A 13,411-nucleotide genomic window follows, 5' to 3' on the forward strand; every position below is an offset into this window, starting at 1 on the left:
TAAGCACCTGGAAGAGAAGAACAAACAACGAAAGGGCAGAAGATATCTGTCTAGTCCACTCGATATTTCCAAGGATATACCGGATGAACTGTCTTTCTCGCCAGGAGTAAGACAGTACTTCGTCGAAGGGGCTGTGGATGGGACACGAGTGCAAGCGTTACCTGACAATGGTGCTAGCTTATGTTTCACGTCCCAGTCCCTAGCATCGTAACTCGACCTTCTACCCAGTCCTAATACACAAAGAAACGTACGCCTTGCCAACAAGAGACTCATTCACTCGCCAGGAATGATTGAAAGCCCTGGGAGTTTGCGGGGGAAAGACGAAATATCCTTTGAAGTGCTGGGTCTTCCCAGAATCAACCCATGATTTGATTCTGGGAAGCTCTTCCCTAAGGGCGACGCAGACCCTCACAAGATATACTCAACGCATCAAATCCGATGCGACTTTTATGTCCTTAATGAGCTTTGTGTCGACGTGGTGTTGAGAAATAGCTACCTATTCGAAAACAATATCTTTTCGAAGTACTCCGAAGATTTGACCGGCCATGTCGTAGAGGAAGATCTTTCCCAGCTCTGCAATATCCGTCTCATTGGTGAACATTGGCGAAACCCTGAATCTATTGGAGGAAGAGTATCTGGAAGATGGTAAACTTCACGTCTACCCCTCATGATCCTTGATTCCTCCTGACTAACAGCTCCCATCCACAGCGAATTCTCCTGATGCCTTCACACCTGACAAGGTGAAAGGAGAACTGGCAAGGCGTGACTTCATATGCGACGTAATAGATGCACCACCTGTGAATCAGAGGGAGTCTGCTCGTTTAGGCGAGATGAGAGGCAGCGGCGCTGGGAAAATCTCAGAAAAGCACATCAAGTGTTGAATCCTCAATTAACAGTGCCACAACAATTGGATGGAGGTCCTCACAGATTTCAGACAGAGAGAGGACAACGCCGTCTCATCAGGGAGCCCCAATACTCCTACAACCATAAGGTTAATCAAAACTAGAAATAATGTGCACGTGAAGGTAGCTCTACGAGCCTGGTGGAAGAAGGGAACGAGGATATTCACTACGTCTCCACCTCTGCAGAACAATGCTCATGGTAGCTGACTCTCAGAAATTGGACATAAAGGAGATGATCGTTGACGCTAAGCGCGTGAGGTGTATATCCATGATGTCTTTTATGTCCCGAATGCCATTGCCGCGCTGTATGTCTCCTCAAGCTATCAAATCACGCCCATCAATCCAGCTTCCTATACTCCTACATGCATGGCATATAGTTCCCAATTCTTTTAAGATATCGGATATGCACGTTTCATCGTTTGCAGTTGGTACATGCTCGCACTCAACGAAGAAGATATACTGCCATGGCCGTATGAGACTAGGTCTCGAGTTGATACTGGTGAGATTCAGACCATGCTTTTTGAAGACTGCTAAAGCATCAGCCAGTGCTCCTGGTGCAGAATGCTCAATCATGAAGGATATAAGTGACTTTCTCTTCTTCTTCGGCTCGTCTGTGTCGGAACCAGTCTTGAGAAAACTAGTGATGTTTGATGATTGCTTGGATAGCCTGTTCCTGAGGACCAGAAATCGTGTTGTATTATCTGCTCGATCTTCAATATGCTCTTGCAACACGAATGCTCCATGGTGCTCGGCGGCTAGTTTACTAGCGATTGCAGCTTCGCGACCCGAAGTCTCCTTTGCGACGATCTCAACGGCTTTCGATGTCGAAGAGACATCCTGCCGTTCTATACCCCGGAAGTGCTGACTCAGGAACTTCTCACATTGGCCCCAAGCTTGAGGATGTGTATACAGTTTATTTATCGAATTGAAGGAGTCTTCCTTGTGCTTATTGACCGGTCTAGCTCCTACGATGAGGCAATGTTGTACCGTCAAGAAATAGTCTGCGCAGACTATAACATCTTCATTGGATCCTTGTCGGTCCGCCAAAAGATCCAATGTTTGGACAACGGAGCCATTGGTCGAATTCTCAATGGGGATCACAGCATAGTCAGCGTCGTTGTTTTGGATCGCAGAGAATGCTTCGGCAAATGAGACAGATGGGAATAGAGAGACGGAATCATCCTTGCCAAAGCTATCAATAGCAGCCTGTTCAAGACCATTGACTGGTTAGCTATTGTGCTTGAATTGAGGAGTATTTGCAGACCTGGTGAGAGAATGAAGCCGCGGGGCCAAGGAAGGTGACTCTTATTGAGTCCTTCATTTTATGTAGATACAAGAAGCTCTCTTTATGCTGATAATGTAGGAGTTTTTCTATATGGAAATAAACGAAAGAAAATAAGAAGAGAAGAGGAGAAGTCGAGGTGAGAGTTGTTCTTTGCTCCGCAGAATTATTTTGTTACACAGAAGCAAGTCCGACAACGGAAAGGAACGACCCAGATCCCGTCAGTATTTATTTACTTTAATCCGACCTTCACCAGCCAATGTGTTCACCATACAGCTTGCAATGCTTGTTTCGCGCACTTGTAGACTGTTATCCAACAAGAATGCCTCCCTGATCTTCAAGCGCACAGTATCGTCTTCCATCGACCCATCCCTACTTCGCCATGAGCTCACAACACGGCGCCTACCGCTAAGCTACGATTATCTCACTCCACAGCAATCTCATCTCTTGAATCTGTCGCTCCCAGAACTTCTCCAATTAGAGAACCATGGCGAAGATCAGAGAAAGCTGCCTTCCATAACGCAGTCGAATTGTATGCCTCCGGGACACCATCTCGTGTACTTTCCTCCACAGGTTACATTATCTGAGCTGCTACCAGACGGTACCGATGTTCTACATACGCCTGGGGAGCCATTTAATCGCCGACTATGGGCTGGTGGTAAAATCACATTCCCACAGTCCCGTGGTAGTGCCGGTGGTCTGTTGCTTAACGGCCAGCGCGCGGTCTGCGTGGAAAATATAGACAACGTCGATGTACAAGGACCCGAAGGTGACGAAAGAGTACTCATCACGATAGACCGACGCTTCACATCGGTGCACGAATATGAGGATGAAATGCAAATCAGGGCGAGTGTAGCGAACAATAACAGCGAAGTCCTGATGGAGAAACGCATCTTGTACTTTATGCGGGATCTCGATTCAGAAATTCAGCAGACCGAGCGAGACAGGAAGAGTAGGATTGTAAAAGGTAGGCGCAATTTCGGTCTTGATTCTTTCTACATTGAAGCCATTACTGACGTATAACAACCTTGCCAACCAAAGCTCCTACAAATCCTGATATCAGTTATACAATGACGCCGACCAAAGCTCTATTGTTCCGTTTCTCTGCCTTGACATTCAACGCCCACTTGATCCATCTTGATCGCCCTTATGCGCGAAATACAGAAGGCCATCATGACATTCTAGTTCATGGGCCGCTGACTGCGGTCTTGATGCTTAGTCTGCTGTCCAACTATTTATCAAAACTAGGACTCTGTGTCAAAGAATTCGAGTACAGGAATTTGGCACCATTGTATGTTGACGAGGAACTACGAGTCTGTGTAAAGGCAAAACAGCAGAGCCCGGACGCATTGGGCTCGTTGGGGGTATGGATTGAAGGACCACAGGGTGGTCTTGCAGCGAGAGGGACTGCTCGGGCTGCTCCGATAAAGAGCTGATATTTCATACAGAACATGTTTCTTGTATTGAAGCTCTCGTACCAAACCCGTTATGTAAATATGTTTGTGACGATACGGTACCCAATCACTTCTACCTGATACCGGAACAACTATACTCCGTGGCTCAAGCTAAGCGGAGCCTCAACGCGCTAAGCAATTTAAAATCGTGTCTTCTGGCGGCTTTTTTCCTTTTTCTTTTCATCTCACTCTCCCTCGACTTGAGCTGTCTTTTCCATCGTACTGCCGTTTGTATAGATTCTGTATTCAGCATTCGACACGATGGATGTCTTCTGGGCAGCTCCCCCGATCTCCAGGTACTTGCTCTTATTCTTGCCCTGCTCTTGTTTCAATGCAAGGCAGATGGAATACGAAGACAAAGCCTAACCATCAGCTTCTCCCACAGAACGTTAACTGCATTTGCTTTCGTCGAATCTTTGGCAGTCCATGGCAAATTTATGCCCTTTTGGAGAATTCATTTCTCTCCTAAACTTATTTTTTTCACATTTCTACCGGAACCATGGAGACTCATCACTCCTTTTTTCCTCACCGGTCCAGGACTCAGTTTCCTCTTTGATCTATACTTCCGTATGATTACCTAGGAGTCCAGCAGTCTCTCTAGCAAATCATCATCTTTACTAACACCCTGATCAGTGTACACGTATGCAAGCGGACTAGAGAGGGGTTCTCCACGCTTCGCTCTACCAGGTGACTTTACTGTCTACCTTGTCTTCGTGTGTACTGTCATCATGGTAAGTCTTCACGTCTTTTCTTCTCTTTGCGAGTCTTTTTTACACAATGTACTGCTACACCAAAAATCAAAGACCATATTCTATCCCTAGAGCTTTGTCTTCGTTGCGTTGCCTTGCCAAAAGCAAATTACTATTGCACCTCACCATATCTGCCCGCCCAGTTTTCCTAGCTGAAGCGGTTCCTGGAAGTGAGGAAGATTAACCCTGCATCTCGTGCAGTCCTATATATATGTCAATTCCGGGGCTGTATGCGGTGCAGGATGGTGGGATGACCAATTGAGATAACGATACGTGGTATTATGTCTACGGATCGTGGTTATGGTGCCCTACATTCCTTGAATATCCACTTTCTATAATATTATTATTCATTCCGTGTCTTCAAATCTCGAAAGTCTCCAAATGTAACTCCTGCTGACGACATGTAGATCACAGCGTACTACTGCACAGGAGCCTCTATATTCACGCGGGGTAAGAAGAGATACATGTCTCATTCTTGTATTCGGATTGTTCATAACTGACCACCACTTGTCGAAGGTCTTATAATGGCCCTGACTCACACCTGGGCACAGGCAAATCGTGGGAGAATCGTTACATTCTACGTGATCCAGATCAAGGCTGAATTGTTACCACCGTGTCTCCTTGTGATCGACATAGTGAGCGGCGGCTGGTATGCTGCTGTCATTGACATGATCGGAATTTTTGCATCCCATTTGTATGACTTCCTTACTCGCCTCTGGCCGATCTTTGGCGGAGGAACCAACTACCTCAAAACCCCAGGGTTCCTGCACCGGCTTTACGGCACAACAGTCAGAGAACAGCGGTCTCGTGGACTCGGCCCATCTCATAGCTCATCTGGTCAGACCTCTGGACAATCTTCGTCAAGAGAAGACTCCGCTGGATCTGCCTGGAGTATGAGAGGCGCTGGACGGAGGCTAGGTGGCGATTGATCTATCCTGTAGCCCAGTCCATATTGTGTCGACGCGCACGAACTCATGATATCCACTGTGCACTTAAATACAATAACATCAAATATAACAATAGCATACATACAGACTTGAGTATAAAATGTAAATCCAGTCAGTCCATGATTTATCAAAGCTTTTTCGGTGGTCGACGAATATACGGCAACCTTATTGGCTGGATCAACCTTAGTTTTGACGCCAATCCCGATTAGTCCACTAAGCTCGGGCCGCACTTTTTTTTTCTTCTGCCCTCGATTTTTCAATCTTCGGTTTTAAAGATTGTCTGTCTTCCGCAACAGCAACCACCGTCCCAGCATATATCGCCAATTTTTGGTTAATTCGCAAAAATGGCAGCTGTTGCAACCAAGGATATCGCTGATTTCAGCATTAAGCCTGAATCAGTCACTCCTAGCATCCCGACATCTGAGTGGCCTCTGCTTCTCAAAAACTATGATCAGCGTGAGTTTTGCCTCCTCTTCGATTTTGTCGCTCTTTTAGAAAAGACGACAAACTGGTTAAACTTGCATGCGCTAATAATTTTCGCAGTTCTCGTCAGAACTGGTCATTTCACCCCAATTCCTGCGGGCTGCACTCCCCTCAAGAGAGATTTGAAGTCGTATATCAGCTCTGGTGTTATCAACCTCGACAAACCCTCGAACCCGTCCAGTCATGAGGTTGTGGCATGGATGAAGAGAATCCTCAGGTATGCATTTCTCGTATATAATTAACCGGCTATGTGCCGATCTAATATCATATAGAGTCGAGAAAACTGGTCACAGTGGTACCCTCGATCCCAAAGTCACCGGCTGTTTGATCGTGTGCATTGATCGTGCAACCCGCCTCGTCAAATCCCAACAAGGTGCCGGAAAGGAATACGTGTGTGTCATTCGTCTCCACGACAAGATTCCCGGTGGTGAAGCTCAGTTTGCTCGCGCTCTTGAAACCTTGACTGGAGCCCTCTTCCAACGTCCTCCCCTGATTTCCGCCGTCAAGCGTCAACTCCGTATCCGAACTATCCACGAAAGCAAATTGTACGAATTCGACAATGACAGACATCTTGGTGTTTTCTGGGTCAGCTGTGAAGCTGGTACCTACATTCGAACTCTCTGCGTCCACCTTGGATTGTTGCTCGGTGTGGGCGCACACATGCAAGAACTTCGCCGTGTTCGCAGTGGAGCCATGGACGAACAAGACGGAATGGTCACTCTGCACGATGTTCTCGACGCCCAGTGGTTGATGGATAACCAGCGCGATGAGTCCTACTTGAGGAAGGTTATCCGACCTCTTGAGAGCTTGCTCACTACCTATAAGCGCATTGTTGTCAAGGATAGTGCAGTTAACGCCGTGTGCTACGGTGCTAAATTGATGATTCCTGGTCTTCTCCGATTTGGTAGGTCGAATATTGTTCAGTTACGTTTTGTGATTTTACTAACGACGTACAGAGGCCGGTATCGAAGTCAACGAAGAAGTTGTGCTTATGACCACCAAGGGTGAAGCCATTGCTCTCGGTATTGCACAGATGTCTACTGTTGAGCTCTCCACTTGCGATCACGGTGTGGTTGCCAAGGTCAAGCGGTGCATTATGGAGCGCGATCTCTACCCTCGCAGATGGGGATTGGGTCCCGTCGCTTTGGAGAAGAAGAAGTTGAAATCTGATGGAAAGCTTGATGTGAGTACACAATATGTTCATTGAATCCTGGAATTGTCTTACTAACTTGATATAGAAATATGGTCGCCCTAACGAAGCTACACCCGCCAAATGGCAGAGCTCATACAAGGATTACAACGCGCCTCTAGATGAACAAGCTGCTGCTGAGCCCGCCCAGAGGTCCGAGGACGCTCCGGCTCCTTCATCGCCATCATCAAAGATGGACGTTGAGGAGGACAAGGCCGAAGAAAAGCCCGATGAAGAGAAGAAGAAACGCAAACACGACGGCGAGACCCCTGAAGAACGTGCCGAGCGAAAGCGTAAGAAGAAGGAGAAGAAGGAAAAGAAGGAACGACGAAAGTCCAAGCAAGAGAAAGAAGAGAGCGATGACAGTGATTAAGCAACCTGCTTTATAAAGGAAAGTAGCATGATTTCGAGGGTGGTAGTTTTATACGTACCGCTTTATATGTCCTGATCAAATTCGTTTGTATCATATACAACTTTCTGTCCGGAGTTCAGGGTTTGCGGTTTCTTGAATTGTTTTGTCTGTCTCTCTTTTGGTCTTGTTTTTGGGGAAAAGTGGGAGCCATAACGTTTCTGGAATCTTTTCTATATGTTCTAGTCAAATGGAATAGTAGCTTTTGTTCATTTCAAGTCCAGCTTGCTGCACCAATCTGTAGGATTCTACTTCTATCACGTTTATCTATCAACAATCTCGAAATATGTCGGAGTATTGCTTTGTAATTTAACTGCGTAGTCGTTCCGAACCGGAGAGGAACTATGTAGGCTGATTTGACATGAATGATATTTTCATGTCAACGTTCAGTGCCTGCTAAATAATTTTATATTACTTGCTGTAATATTTCATCGTAGGCGTTGTGTGGCAGAAGGATCATGTGAGGCATCAAGGCCGTCAACTTCTCTGCACTCCGCACACGCCGCCAATCACCGCATAAATCCCGAAACATCTGTCGACACTGACATCCTCTCTTGCTTCCCATTTCTCGAGACTTTGACCTCGCTTGCTATCTATCGAGTCTTCTATTTTTGATGAATGTTCCACTTTCATGATGGCTGCAGAACTCACATCAACAAAGCTAAACCCTGAGAGCCATCTCCTCTTGGTATGTGCTCCTACGTCACTTAACCTCCTCTATCACGACATGATCTGACCTACTCAAAATGAACAGGACCAACCTCTTCTTCGTCTCCCCCACGAACTAGCACGACGAAATTTCAAATCTGTACAAAGAATCGTCGAGCGAGAACGAGACTATATCATCCCCGCACTCAAAGAAACCGCGAATGGCTCGTTGGCGGGCACCCAAACTCCCGATCAGACGCTCGCGTCCTTGGACGCCATGATAGCTAGAATGCAAGGATTGAAACGGAAGATGGAGTCCCTGCAAGAAGAAGAGAAGAAGATCCAGACTCAGTCGAAGAGACGTATCCACCACCTTCAAGATCTCTATAAGATCCAGACTTTGTCAGATGTCAAATATGAAGACTGGTCTCGGACACGTCTTGATAGGTTGATAGTAGATCATATGTTACGCTCAGGGTTTCCAGAGAGTGCAAAACAGCTGGCAAAGGCAAAGGGTATCGAGGATCTAGTTGATATCGGCACTTTTGTTCAGTGCCAGCGGATTGCGGAGGGTCTGCGGAAGGGAGATGCGAAGGAGGCATTACAATGGTGCGGTGAAAACAAGGTTGCTTTAAAGAAAACCCAGGTTTGCATAATGGTATCTTCGGTGTTTGAGTTCTGCTAATGCGCACGGATATGCAGAATACTCTGGAATTCGAATTGCGCCTTCAGCAGTATATCGAAATGGTCCGGACTGGACAGCCCACGAAAATGATTGAAGCCATGCAGCACGCCAAGAAGTATCTATCGCCGCATCTTGAGACGCAGTCAGTGGAAATTCACCGTGCTGCTGGTCTACTTGCTTTTCCAAGGGACACTGACGCAGAGCCCTATAAGGTAGGCTCAATAACAACCTTTTCAGGATAGAGCCGCTTACAGTTACACCTATAGTCTATGTATTCTCTCGATCGATGGAAATATCTTTCCGAACTTTTCCTTCGCACCCATCATGAGCTACTCTCATTACCCCCTCGACCACTGCTACATATAGCTCTATCCGCAGGCTTGTCTGCCCTAAAAACGCCAGCATGTCACTCGAAATACGCCTCTTCAAGCACCAACAACCTGTCAGTCACTACATCAGTATGTCCCATCTGCTCCACGGAATTGAATGAGCTAGCTAGACATGTTCCATATGCGCACCATACGAAGAGCTCGGTGGAGAATGATTCAATTATTCTTCCTAACGGCCGAATCTATGGACGTGAGCGAATATTGGAGATGAGTAGGAAAGTAGGATCTGTCGGGGAAGGGAAAGTGAAGGATCCGACTACTGGCGAGGTCTTTGACGAAAAGGATATGAAGAAGGTCTATATTATGTAGTATTTTTACAGACTGGATCGGAATGTGTATATACGAGTTTAGGTCATTGTGATTTAATTTGATGCAATGCATACAATATTATTAGCTTACCGTAAAACAATTGATAGAAGGAGGCACTCCCAAGGTTGTTCCCAGTGTAGCGGATATATCAATTGATATGTCGCTAAAAGCGGCGAGCCGCTGACGATTTTGGACGCATAAAAATCCACCAGCAAAAACATTTACGACACATATTAATCGCAGTACAGGTCGAGGAAATGCATCCTTCCAATATATCCTTGACTGAATAAGAAAACACATAACAAGTGGAAAACAGTCTTCTCGAAAGGGAGGGGGGAAAATGGCGAAGTCAAAAAAAAAGCGTTCTCGAGGGCAACAACAAACACTAGGAGACTCAAAGAAAAGAAAAATGCAACACTTCCAGAGAGTCTCAATATCCTCTCAGACGGGCAATTCTTCAAGGGCAACAGATTCGCAAAAGAAGAGGAAGTTGGCTGATTCAACAATTGCAAGTAATCAGCAGCAGCAACAGGCATGGAAGAACAAGAAAAGTGAAAAGAATACCCATCAACAGGAACTACATCAACGACCTGTTATACCATATGATAGAAAAGATCGGATATTGCTAATGGGAGAAGGTGAGCTTGCTCTTTTTCTTTGTAAATACGAAACTTATTTTGATAGGCGACTTTTCATTTGCACGCTCACTATATGAGCACCATCGCTGCAAGAATGTGTTTGCTACTTGCTATGATTCCGAGGGTACTCTGTTGAGCAAGTATCATGGACATGCAGAGGAGAATATCAAGCATTTCCTCGATCAGAAGGACATCGAGGATGTGAAAAGAGACGCCAATGGGGCCCAGGGAAAAGTTACAGAGGACGATACATACACCAAAAACCCTGAACCGAATTCACCAACCCGCAAAGTCCTGTATTCAGTCGACGCTAGGAAACTAGGTACCAACGCCGGAGGTGGGAAGGACATACGAAAAGGCATTCCTCATGCAAGAAACAAAAAAAGAAAACGCCAAAGCTTTCACCGGAATGGTCCTCAGCCGGAAACGAATAGTGAAGATGACGGTGGGCCGTGGGATATAATATCTTTCAATTTTCCGCATGTAGGCGGTCTATCGACTGATGTCAATCGACAAGTACGCGCAAATCAGGAGTTGCTCGTTGCTTTTTTCAAGGCGTGTGTTCCGTTATTGTCAAGGACGGCACGAGAAGATCGAGATAATACAGATGATGATGATCATTACGACGATGACTCATTTGAAAGCGAAACATCTGAATCCGAGTCAGAAGAAGACAAGAACATAAGAACAATACCTCGTCAATCAGGCCAGATCATCGTCACCCTCTTCGAAGGCGAGCCGTATACGCTATGGAATATCAAAGATCTAGCCCGCCACGCCGGTTTAGTGGTCGCGACCAGTTTCAAGTTCCCCTGGAAATCGTATCCGGGATATTCGCATGCAAGAACACTCGGGATTGTGGAGAGTCGAAGTAGTGAAGCTGCTAATAGTGAGGAGACAGAAAGAAGAGGAGGATGGAAAGGAGAGGATAGAGAGGCGCGGAGTTATGTTTTTGAGGTCAAGACTGAATATAGTCAGCGACGTCGACCGGGCCAGCAGGAAATGAAGGATAGTCGGGATGGTGGGAAAGGAAATAAGAAGAGAAGAGGAAGAGGGGATGAATCGAGTGACGAGGATTAGACTGGCCAAACCGCGACTTCTGAATATATATGGTGGGATATCTTACAATCCTTAATCCAGAAACAAAGAGAAATAAATAATAATCTATCAATATATACAAACAAGTCATTGAAAAGAAATCAAACAATCATTCCGAGTCTACTAACACAAAACGACCTTGGAACCCCTCAGGCAATGAAACAAAAAAATATAAGTTTGAACAACCAGTCGTACCACGTGTATTAACTGTATCGAATATTGTAAGTCGATGAAGGGCAATGTCATGATAGTCGAAAGTTGCCATTGATCTTGTAGACCAAAATTAATAGATGTTAAATTGTCATGATATGTGAAAAGCATACAGAGAAAACACCGCCGGCATGAAACCTGACATGGTATGGCGGTTGTTGACACTCCCATGCTCGAGTCACATCGAGTCCATTCAAGTGAACTCAAGTTTGGAAAAACTGCCTTGCCGATAAATGCATCTCATGTGAAAGAAGTCAAAGTTCTACTCGCTTTTCGTTGCTGATAAGCAGCTCTCATTATTTGCTGCTTCTGACGTCCCCTGGGGAACTCTGAGATCAGATTCATGATCTCAACGAATCGCGCATGCTTTGACTGCTGGCGCTAAGAGGTATATTTGTAGTAGGGAGAATACCAGTCTTGGGCTTGGCGTTCTGCTTGAACTTGGCGACCGAATACACAATACCGCTGACGAATCCAATGGCAATGGCAGAGACACTTCCTAGAGTGACCGGGGCGTCGAAGAAGATAAGACCAGACAAAGCAATGGGGAGTTTGTTCAAGGCACCGACCATGGAGTAGGTTGTTGAAGAAGTGACGCGCATGCACCAAGCTGAAGTGTATGAGATGAAAACAGAAGACAAACCGGAGAGAACCATGGCGATGGCAATGTTTGATCGGCTAACTATGGGGAAGTTGCGGGCGACGTTCTCAGCGGACCAGTCTTCAATGAGCAAAGTAGCGAGGATCAGGACGGGAATGGAGAGTAAGTTGTTGTAGAACATGGCTGTAGAGAAAAGTCAATTCTGCGCCACAAAATCGTTGTATAGTACCGCTTGGTATGTAAAGGAAGCTTACTGTCAAAATCCTTGAAGTTGGTCAACTTAATGCGCTTGCGCATGTACAAATTATAGAACGCAGTGCAAAGACAATTCGCTGTCATCCAGATATAACCAGCATTCAGAGTCGAAATCTTGGTGCTAGCATTTGTAGTGGATGTAAGCGCGTGTTGAACATCGGCCCAAGCAGCGATAATAGAACTGGCGACCATCAATCCAAAAGAGAACAGAGTAAGACCAGTTACAGCTGAGCCGCCGAACCAGAGGACCTCTCCGTATGCGATCAGAATGATGGTCAAGTTCTTGAAGATGGTGTAAACGGGAATGGAGAGGAATTGCAGAGCCTTGGAGCCGGTGAAAATCATTCCGATAAGGAGAAGAGTAATGGGGAACCCTAGATTACGAACCACCCGTCAGTATGAAAACAGGTTTTGTCTAAGCGATGTACTTACACTTCTTGGCTTCATCCGTATTGAAATTGCGAAAGGTTATGAGACCACCGGCCTTGCAAGTTTGAATAGCAATAATGCACACAACGGACTGCACAATAACAATGTCAGTCAAGAACAAATCCGCCATTCCAAAAAGCGAAACCCACCTGAACAAGAAGCAAGAAGAAATTAAGATTGAAATCCAACCCTGACAAAACATATTTATTCATCACAGTCATCAGAATCGAAGAACCGCAATAAGCTAACACGGGTAAGACTGGATTGTTGGACAACCCAACAGGAACGTTGTGTCGAGGTTGAGGATGAGGAACCTCAAAGGCTCTGGAGCCTTGCTCCAATTTCGAATCTGATTTCTTGTCGTCTGCCATGGCGAGTGAATGTGTTTGCGCGCGTGAAGATTTTCGTTCGTTGTGTCTCAGCTTGGATGACGCGGCTCAAGGATTTGGAGAAAGCTCAGGTCGTGTGGAAAGGCCGGATGCTCAGTCGAGACAGATATAGAGATTCGACCTAAGTTAAAAGAGAGGAACTTGACCCACGGTCTATGCGAGAGACGAAGTGAAACGATACAAAAACGATGAAGAGATGAAGAGAGTTCAAACCAAGTTGACTGTCAGATCTGTCAATCAATCAATTGTTGGCTAGGCTAATCTTGGACGGATCTTAGGCAGGGGGAAAAAAGGAAGGAGCAAATTGGGCGTTACGGCTGTGGCTCGGCGATAAGCAAGCCTATT

General features: G+C 45.9%; 7 protein-coding genes across 7 annotated transcripts, besides 1 other annotated feature; 5 read left to right on the top strand and 2 right to left on the bottom strand.

Moving 5' to 3' along the window:
• Window positions 1-1,182: 1,182 nt before the first annotated feature.
• On the bottom strand, window positions 1,183-2,344 carry TSTA_121810 (chorismate mutase/prephenate dehydratase). The gene is made up of 2 exons (XM_002482390.1): window positions 2,167-2,344; window positions 1,183-2,108 (listed from the first exon to the last, which is right to left on the bottom strand). Exons 1-2 carry the CDS (start codon window positions 2,221-2,223, stop codon window positions 1,218-1,220), a joined length of 948 nt encoding a protein of 315 aa, XP_002482435.1. The 5' UTR covers window positions 2,224-2,344; the 3' UTR covers window positions 1,183-1,217.
• Window positions 2,345-2,466: 122 nt separating this feature from the next.
• TSTA_121820 (uncharacterized protein) lies at window positions 2,467-3,743 on the top strand (the record flags this gene model as incomplete). The annotated part of the gene is made up of 2 exons (XM_002482391.1): window positions 2,467-3,151; window positions 3,226-3,743. The coding sequence occupies 2 exons, from the start codon at window positions 2,467-2,469 to the stop codon at window positions 3,618-3,620; spliced, it is 1,080 nt and encodes a 359-aa protein (XP_002482436.1). The 3' UTR covers window positions 3,621-3,743.
• A 23-nt stretch (window positions 3,744-3,766) lies between these two features.
• On the top strand, window positions 3,767-5,422 carry TSTA_121830 (uncharacterized protein). Its single transcript, XM_002482392.1, has 5 exons — window positions 3,767-3,934; window positions 4,024-4,205; window positions 4,272-4,369; window positions 4,795-4,837; window positions 4,904-5,422. The coding sequence occupies exons 1-5, from the start codon at window positions 3,900-3,902 to the stop codon at window positions 5,314-5,316; spliced, it is 771 nt and encodes a 256-aa protein (XP_002482437.1). The 5' UTR covers window positions 3,767-3,899; the 3' UTR covers window positions 5,317-5,422.
• Window positions 5,423-5,599: 177 nt separating this feature from the next.
• On the top strand, window positions 5,600-7,693 carry TSTA_121840 (pseudouridylate synthase family protein). The gene is made up of 5 exons (XM_002482393.1): window positions 5,600-5,790; window positions 5,878-6,034; window positions 6,090-6,721; window positions 6,774-7,000; window positions 7,056-7,693. Exons 1-5 carry the CDS (start codon window positions 5,679-5,681, stop codon window positions 7,377-7,379), a joined length of 1,452 nt encoding a protein of 483 aa, XP_002482438.1. The 5' UTR covers window positions 5,600-5,678; the 3' UTR covers window positions 7,380-7,693.
• Window positions 7,302-7,328: a microsatellite.
• Window positions 7,694-8,013: 320 nt separating the features above from the next.
• Window positions 8,014-9,524, top strand: TSTA_121850 (uncharacterized protein). The gene is made up of 4 exons (XM_002482394.1): window positions 8,014-8,103; window positions 8,170-8,709; window positions 8,766-8,960; window positions 9,015-9,524. Exons 1-4 carry the CDS (start codon window positions 8,047-8,049, stop codon window positions 9,444-9,446), a joined length of 1,224 nt encoding a protein of 407 aa, XP_002482439.1. The 5' UTR covers window positions 8,014-8,046; the 3' UTR covers window positions 9,447-9,524.
• A 161-nt stretch (window positions 9,525-9,685) lies between these two features.
• Window positions 9,686-11,164, top strand: TSTA_121860 (uncharacterized protein; the record flags this gene model as incomplete). Its single annotated transcript, XM_002482395.1, has 2 exons — window positions 9,686-10,084; window positions 10,131-11,164. The coding sequence occupies exons 1-2, from the start codon at window positions 9,787-9,789 to the stop codon at window positions 11,162-11,164; spliced, it is 1,332 nt and encodes a 443-aa protein (XP_002482440.1). The 5' UTR covers window positions 9,686-9,786.
• Window positions 10,658-13,308, bottom strand: TSTA_121870 (Golgi GDP-mannose transporter). The gene is made up of 4 exons (XM_002482396.1): window positions 12,827-13,308; window positions 12,681-12,768; window positions 12,248-12,622; window positions 10,658-12,176 (listed from the first exon to the last, which is right to left on the bottom strand). The coding sequence occupies exons 1-4, from the start codon at window positions 13,046-13,048 to the stop codon at window positions 11,734-11,736; spliced, it is 1,128 nt and encodes a 375-aa protein (XP_002482441.1). The 5' UTR covers window positions 13,049-13,308; the 3' UTR covers window positions 10,658-11,733.
• Window positions 13,309-13,411: the final 103 nt, after the last annotated feature.

Source organism: Talaromyces stipitatus, genomic scaffold, assembly GCF_000003125.1.
Source record: "Talaromyces stipitatus ATCC 10500 scf_1105507295555 genomic scaffold, whole genome shotgun sequence".
In the NCBI taxonomy this organism is placed as follows: domain Eukaryota; kingdom Fungi; phylum Ascomycota; class Eurotiomycetes; order Eurotiales; family Trichocomaceae; genus Talaromyces; species Talaromyces stipitatus.

Coding starts and splice junctions, on each gene's coding strand:
- TSTA_121810 (XM_002482390.1), bottom strand. CDS start 2,223: ATGAAGGACTCAATAAGAGTCACCTTCCTTGGCCCCGCGGCTTCATTC. Junction 2,109..2,166: donor CGGCTTCATTCTCTCACCAG/GTCTGCAAATAC, acceptor GGTCTTGAACAG/GCTGCTATTGATAGCTTTGG.
- TSTA_121850 (XM_002482394.1), top strand. CDS start 8,047: ATGATGGCTGCAGAACTCACATCAACAAAGCTAAACCCTGAGAGCCAT. Junction 8,710..8,765: donor TTGCTTTAAAGAAAACCCAG/GTTTGCATAATG, acceptor ACGGATATGCAG/AATACTCTGGAATTCGAATT. Junction 8,961..9,014: donor CTGACGCAGAGCCCTATAAG/GTAGGCTCAATA, acceptor TTACACCTATAG/TCTATGTATTCTCTCGATCG.
- TSTA_121840 (XM_002482393.1), top strand. CDS start 5,679: ATGGCAGCTGTTGCAACCAAGGATATCGCTGATTTCAGCATTAAGCCT. Junction 6,035..6,089: donor TGGATGAAGAGAATCCTCAG/GTATGCATTTCT, acceptor AATATCATATAG/AGTCGAGAAAACTGGTCACA. Junction 6,722..6,773: donor TCCTGGTCTTCTCCGATTTG/GTAGGTCGAATA, acceptor AACGACGTACAG/AGGCCGGTATCGAAGTCAAC.
- TSTA_121870 (XM_002482396.1), bottom strand. CDS start 13,048: ATGGCAGACGACAAGAAATCAGATTCGAAATTGGAGCAAGGCTCCAGA. Junction 12,769..12,826: donor TCTTCTTGCTTCTTGTTCAG/GTGGGTTTCGCT, acceptor GTTATTGTGCAG/TCCGTTGTGTGCATTATTGC. Junction 12,623..12,680: donor TACGGATGAAGCCAAGAAGT/GTAAGTACATCG, acceptor TTCGTAATCTAG/GGTTCCCCATTACTCTTCTC.
- TSTA_121830 (XM_002482392.1), top strand. CDS start 3,900: ATGGATGTCTTCTGGGCAGCTCCCCCGATCTCCAG. Junction 3,935..4,023: donor GCAGCTCCCCCGATCTCCAG/GTACTTGCTCTT, acceptor CTTCTCCCACAG/AACGTTAACTGCATTTGCTT. Junction 4,370..4,794: donor TCGTGTGTACTGTCATCATG/GTAAGTCTTCAC, acceptor GACGACATGTAG/ATCACAGCGTACTACTGCAC.